This window comes from Eriocheir sinensis, chromosome 30 (genome assembly GCF_024679095.1).
Source record: "Eriocheir sinensis breed Jianghai 21 chromosome 30, ASM2467909v1, whole genome shotgun sequence".
NCBI lineage: Eukaryota > Metazoa > Arthropoda > Malacostraca > Decapoda > Varunidae > Eriocheir > Eriocheir sinensis.
The window spans coordinates 10,939,751-10,947,250 of record NC_066538.1 but is presented as its reverse complement, the minus strand read 5'-3'; the positions used below and the strand labels follow the sequence as shown (position 1 = coordinate 10,947,250).

At 37.6% G+C, this 7,500-nt stretch overlaps 1 protein-coding gene across 1 annotated transcript in view; it reads left to right on the top strand.

Annotated features, from left to right (window-relative positions):
• Positions 1-7,500, top strand: part of LOC127005570 (glutamate receptor 4-like) — a 453,194-nt gene that overhangs the window by 423,339 nt on the left and 22,355 nt on the right. The window contains exon 12 of the mRNA XM_050874508.1: positions 5,176-5,250. Within this exon, the coding sequence (XP_050730465.1) occupies positions 5,176-5,250 (75 nt within the window). The remainder of the gene's footprint in view (positions 1-5,175; positions 5,251-7,500) is intronic.

The window sequence follows — 7,500 nt, the reverse complement described above, 5'->3', positions numbered from 1 at the left end:
CCGGTATGTAATAAAGGTTATATTAATCTGTGGCTAAGATGCTACATGCATAATATATGAAACTACAAAGTAGTAGTACACATATGCAAAATATTGTTAATGATTCCTCTTCCTTTTACCTTTATTATTACACACACACACACACACACACACACACACACACACACACACACACACACAGAGAGAGAGAGAGAGAGAGAGAGAGAGAGAGAGAGAGAGAGAGAGAGAGAGAGAGAGAGAGAGAGAGAGAGAGAGAGAGAGAGAGAGAGAGAATTTACCAGAGCGAGCGAGAGAGAGGAACTAAGGGGGTTGCCAGCTAGCTCAGGTTTCTTTATACTTGTGGAGAGAGAGAGAGAGAGAGAGAGAGAGAGAGAGGAGGCTCCTCCCACTGACCACCTGACGTCACCTAATCTGCGCCTGAGTTGACTTCCCATTTATTTAGACCTTGCCTGTACCTAAGAAGAGTTACCGTTCCAGTCCTTCAAACTACCGCCCTATAGCTTTACTTTCCTGTCTTTCTAAACTTTTGAATCGATCCTTAACCCGAAGATTCATAAGCACCTATCCACCCATATCTGAACGCCAGTATGGGTTCCGCAAGGGGCGTTCTACTGGCGATCTTGTTGCTCTCTTAACTGACTCCTGGTCATCCTCTCTTAGCAGTTTCGGTGAAACTTTCTCAGTTGCGCAAGACATATCGGAAGCTTTTTATGGCATAAATCTTTGCTTTCTAAACTACCCTCCTACAGATTATGTCCTTCTCTCTGTTCCTTTATCTCCAGTTTCCGGGGGTTCTATCTCTGCTTTGGTTCTTCCCCTAAACCTATCAATAGTGATATCCCACGGGGATCTGTCCTATTACCCAATCTCTTACTGTTATTCATCAGCCATCTTCTCTCCATAACAAACTGTCCTATCCACTCATACACTGACGACTCTACTCTGCATTATTCAACTAATTTCAACAAAGAACCTTACAACAGAAATTACAAGACTTCAGACGGGAGGCTGCAGAACGCTTAACCTCAGACCTTGCTCTTATTTCCGGTTCGGGTAGGAGGAACCTTGTACCCTGCAGTGCCTCAAAAATTCAGTTTCTCCTCCTATTAACTCGACACCGTCTTCGGAACACCTATATATTCTTTATTCTTTGACAACACTCAGCTGCCACCTTCTTCTACAGCAAACGTCCTCGGCCTACCTTTAGCACAAAATCTCAAGTGGAAACTTTACATCTTCTCTCTTACTAAATCAGGTTCCTCGAAGTTGGACGTTCTGAATCGTCTCCGTCAGTTCTTCGCCCCCGCACAGATGCTTTCCATATAATGAGGGTCTTGTCCGCCCTCGTATGGGGTATTCATCTCACGTGTGGGTGGGCTCCACACACACAGTTCTTTTGGACAGAGTGGAGTCTAAGGCTCTTCCTCTCATCAGCTCCCCTTCTCTTACACTCTCAGAAGAAAAGGGTAACAGAGGAGTAGAAAAAGGATATTTTTAGTGATGAAATAGCGCTACCCATTTTACAACCCATAAAAATCTACCCTTTCAAGAGCTGCACATCTACCCTTTTACAACCCGTACCCCAAATACACATTTACCCTTTTGATAACAGTTCTCACGCCTCATTCCTGCCTCCCCCTCCCCTCCCTGGTACCCCTTCCCAAACCCCCTCCCTAGTACCCCTACCCCCTCTTCTCTCCCTAGTACCCCTACCCCCTCCCCCTCCCTAGTAACCCTACATCCACCCCCCTCCGTTCCGTTCCGTTCGTTTTCTTGTCCTGTTTTTTTTTTTTTTTTTTTTTTTTATATGCCGCTCGGCGAAATAAAAATATTATTATAATAATTATTATTATTAAGGGAGACGGGTCTTAGTGAGAGAGAGTGTGAGTGTGAGTGTGAGTGTGAGAGTGTGAGTGAAAGTGAAAGTGAGAGTGTGAGTGTGAGTGTCAGAGAGTGTAAGTGTGAGTGTGATAGAGAGTGAGTGTGAGAGAGAGTGAGACAGAGACAGACAGGCAGCGTCCGCTCACGTCCACCCCACAACTGGCCAATAGTCCAAGTTCCAACTGTCACTGCATGACTCTGGCGAGCCGCGCGTCCCGCGAGGGTTGCCATTCAAATGACGGTCTGTCTCCTCCTCCTCCTCCCCCTTCTCCTCTAAAAGAAGCCATTGTCAACTTGCAAGACAATATGAGATAAACTTTTACTATCACAAGATATCATCGTATTATACCACGTATTGAGATATTGCTGTGATAGTGTAGCCTATATTTCTATTTAAATGTATACATGAAAAGTGCCAACTCTAGTGTGAATCATTGCCAGATATCAGCTGAGTAATAATGTTCATTTTCATTCGATAACATCAACATAGACTGTGTTATCGTTTTTAAAGTTATTTTATACTCAGAAAAATACCCCGAATAATCAAATAGAGCAAAGTTTTTCCTTTAATTGCAATTTGGATCATAATATTTTTTTCTTATTGTGAACAAATACACCGTCTCTCTACCCTTCTGGGTGATAAAAAAGATATATTGCGCTCAATTATTCCCTTGCTCAGAAGGCTAGGGTAGAAAATGGGCAGATGTATAACATTATCACCTCACATTGCAAATAAACCCTTTATATACCCGTCATTTCTGAGAATGTACTGACAATCTTTTACCTCTTAAATTCCGCCGCCATGCTGCCTCTCTTTCTATATTCTATCAATATTTTCATGCTGACTGCTCTTTTGAACTTGCCCCCCCCCCCTCCAACGGCCCCGCTGCTCTCAACTTTCTACTGTAGGCCATCCCTACATTGTCCAAACCCCATATTCAAAAGTTAACCAGCATCTTCATTCTTTCATCCCTTCACTGGTAAACTCTGAAATAGCTTTCCGTTCTATGTGTTTCCTCCTGCCTAGTATGACTTGATATCTTTCAAGAGTGTCTCAAGACATCTCTCCATCCGATATTGACCTCTCTTTTGGCCTCTCTTTATTTTGCTTCATGGGAGCAACGGTTCGCGGCCTTTTTTTTCTACACTTTCTTTTTGTTGCCCTTGAGTTGTTTTCTGTGTTGTAAATAGAGAACAAAACTACAAGCCCCCGGGTAAGTTACTCGATGATGATATTAAAATGTATTGCGCTTCACGGCAGTCACTTATTAACAGCGACTCGCATGGAGTAGGAAACTCAAATAGCCCTCATACTCGCAGGGTTAGAAAGCGAGTCACAGAATGCTTGAAATTTTATGTGACAATCAACTATGTCAAATGGTTACTAAACCAACTTGACAGAATAGCACAATGGACATTGTTAAAGTAACCCAAGATAATCTAGTCGGTAATTTTAAGGTTGGAGAACATTTCGATTCTTACGATTAATAAATTAGTACGCGTTGACGTTAGAGCTAACACAAAAACGACTGAAGATATAATAATGGTGCCCAGTTCCAAAAATGAAAATTTCGTAGAAATGCGAGAAAAACTAACAGAAATGCATATAATATTATTCCAACGTAGAAAAAGTGTGGCTAAACTTTAAAAATAAGTTATTCACACATCAGAATACATCTGTCCCCTTATGCGAGAAGCGACGTAAAACTAATAAACGCTCACATTCGTTTAACAGCGAAACCAAACGACCTATTGAGGAAATAAATGTGTTTTACAGGGAAGAGAGAGCACAAAACACGCCTGAAAATATTAGACTTCAGCAAAAGTCAGGTGCCCAATTAAAAGACTAGTGATTTAGGCAAAGCGTAGATATGAAGAAAACACCTCCAACTGTAACAATAATTTAAATTCTTTCTTCAGATTTATAAACAACAAAAATGGGATTAGAAGTGGGACTACCTCTAAATGACAGCGATGGTGAATTAGGGATTAAAAGACAACGCATTTCGAGTTTGTTAAACAATTATTTTTCTTCGGTATTAAATACTGGGAGTCTCACCGCCACTACCACCAACACCAGCGACGATGATAGTATTAACATAAATCCCATTTATACCTTGCCTAGCCTTGAAATTACTACTGATGAGGTCCTTAAGCATCCAGTCCCTTAAAACAAATAAAGCCCCAGCACCAGACAATGTATATCCTATACTACTTAAAGAAATAGAAAGCATAATACTCTCCTCTTTCACATTCTCATTGAATATGTCTTGCGACAAGGCATCGTCCCTTCGGATTTGAAAATGGCTAACGTAACACCAATTTTTATGAAAGATGAAATATATATATATATATATATATATATATATATATATATATATATATATATATATATATATATATATATATATATATATATATATATATATATATATATATATATGCCAGCTAGGCAATTGTAGGCCCATTACTCAAACTTCAATATATGAAAATGAAAGAAACATTATATTTTTTTTCTGATTTACTAAGCTTTGAATGCAAATGTTTTCTTTATTTCTGTGAAATTCATCCGGCGAGAGTGATAGTGTGTGCATTGTATGGTGTACGAAAGTGTTAAAGGTTTCAGCTGAACCTGTCACAAACTTCCGTACCAACACTAACACCACTTAGAACATCAATACCAACGCCAATAACCCTTTCCTTCGTTTCAGCTGAACCTTTCACTACCTACGACACAGCATCTAGTCCCACCTAGTTTTTAACAAACGCGATCGTACTTGTTAATGCACCAGAACCACTACATTAAACAGAAATACCATCAATTCAACTAATTCCGTTCATTTTTTTTTTAGATGAGACTGCCCCATACAACGGTGCCTACCCAAACATCGCCATATAGGATACAAACACTATCAGCTAACATCATCTCTCTTTCTATTTCTTCCCTTTCAGTTAGACCCTACACACACAACTGCTCCTCCACCATCACCAAGCAAACTAACAAACCCAAAATCATAATATTGTTTTTCTTCAACATTTCAATTGAACTTCACACACAGACTGTTGGATTTTCACCGACATCACAACTTAATGCTTCACAAAACAAAACAAAAAAATTATTTATTTATTTATCTATTTTTACTTATTTATGCATTTATTTATTGTGCATCCTCCTCTGTCGATTTTTGGGAACAGCGTGTTACGGGCATTCATGTGCTGCAGTCTTGTATGTGCCCTTGGGCTGTGTCTGTTGATGTAAAAAAAATCACATGTTATCTTTTTACCTCGTTTCAGCTGAGTCTGTCTGACGCAATGAAGGCCAAAGCGCGAATGTCCATCACAGGCGGAAAGGACTTGGATAATGGACGAGTGAGCTCTCAGGTTTACTCCCTTACTACACTCTTACCTCCTCCTCCTCCGCCGCAGAACCCCCACTGAACCCCCAGTACCATAGAACTCTTCCTGCAGCCCTTCACCTGCCTGTATAGTAAAAAAAAAAAAATGATCACGCGCTCTGCTACCACTGCCTACTGCTACTTGATTGGCGACCTGCTCCAGCCTGCCTCGCTCGCCTTGCTGCATTATCCTCCCCTCAAGAAAGCTTTAAGTACGCTTCAGTTTTTAGATTTTTTTTTTATTTGAGTAATGGGTAGTATTTCTTAACGCAAGCCTTTAGTGTCTTTGTTATAGAGCTTTTTCATCTGATTTTTTTTTTCTTTTTCGTTACCATGTGGGGGTTCATATTGTTTTTTGTCAATTGATCAACAATTATATGTTATGTTTTTTTTTATAGTATGATATATATATATATATATATATATATATATATATATATATATATATATATATATATATATATATATATATATATATATATATATATATATATATATATATATATATATATATATATATATATATATATATATATATATATATATATATATAGAGAGAGAGAGAGAGAGAGACCCATACAAACAGACAGACAGACAGACAGACGAACGGCGGACAGGCAGAGTAGAAAACAATGTTTTTTTTTTTTTTTTTTTTTTGTGTGTGTGTGTGTGTGTGTGTGTGGTGTGTGTGTGTGAGAGAGAGAGAGAGAGAGAGAGAGAGAGAGAGAGAGAGAGAGAGAGAGAGTGTGTGTGTGTGTGTGTGTGTGTGTGTGTGTGTGTGTGTGTGTGTGTGTGTAATTCACAGGTTTGGAAAAGTATTCGATAGAATAGACAGAGTAAAACATTGGAAAGTTATAGAATACAAGTACTAGAACATACCACCAAAATTTATAAGTGATGAGAGTTTGTATGTGAAAAATATGAGCAGAATTAAGGCCAGATATTGAAGGAAAATGGTTTAATGTGAAAAAGGAAGTAAAACAAGGAGTTTTATTAATCTTACTGTTTATTATATTCATGGGCAATAATATGAGAGAAATTTCCTCAAAGAAGGATCAAGAAATAACAATGACCTATGCAAATGATGTAATTATTATAACAATAAAGAAATAAACTACAGATAGTTACTGGCAGATGGCAAGAAATAACGGGGAGGAAAGGGTTGCGAATAGATGTCTCAGAAACTGAAGGTATGAATGTCTATAGGAACAGGGGAGTGTAATATATATATATATATATATATATATATATATATATATATATATATATATATATATATATATATATATATATATAGATATATATAGATATATATATATATATATATATATATATATATATATATATATATATATATATATATATATATATATATATATATATATATATATATATATATATATATATATATATATATATATATATATATATATATATATATATATATATATATATATATATATATATATATATAATTCAATTATCTGGGAGTGTTGTTCACCCAGGAAAACAGACATGAAAGTGTAACAACAGTGAGAATCAAGTAATGTAACATGAATCCTAACCGATTATAACCTTGACAGAAAGATAAGAGATGTTCCGATTCAATGTAATACTCTTACATACACTATTATAATGATATTAATTATACTGCATTGCTCAGAGACGTAAAACATTGCAAAAAAATAGAATTTATAGTAAAAAGAAATCTACAGAAATGGAATCTGCAGAAAAGAAATTATTAAGAATCATAGAGGGAGTCACCAGGAGGGACAGACATATAAGTAAACCGTAATGGATTACCTAGGAAAAGATCCAGTCATTGTCAATCAAATCTGTCTTTCGAAAGAAACAACTTGTCTTTCGAAAGAAACAACTTGAGGTGGTTTGGAAATGAAAAACGGATAGAAGAAGACAGGTGCCCTCGAAGGTACATTGAATGGCAACTTAGAGGAAGGAGACCACCTGAAAGAGCAAGAAAGATATGGTTAGGTTGTGCCCATAAGAACATTGCATGAAATAATAGAGCAAAGGATATATGAAGATCGAGACGGGTGGAAAAATCTGACCAAGAGGCCGACAGCTAGCAATGATTTCAAATGCCTGGCGTCTGGAGAGAAGCTGAGAAGGATGATCACGCGATAAATTCGTTATCACCAGCAAGTACCTTTCCCGAATGAGGTACGGCTGATGCCTCACACTCACACCCAGGAGGAGGAACACA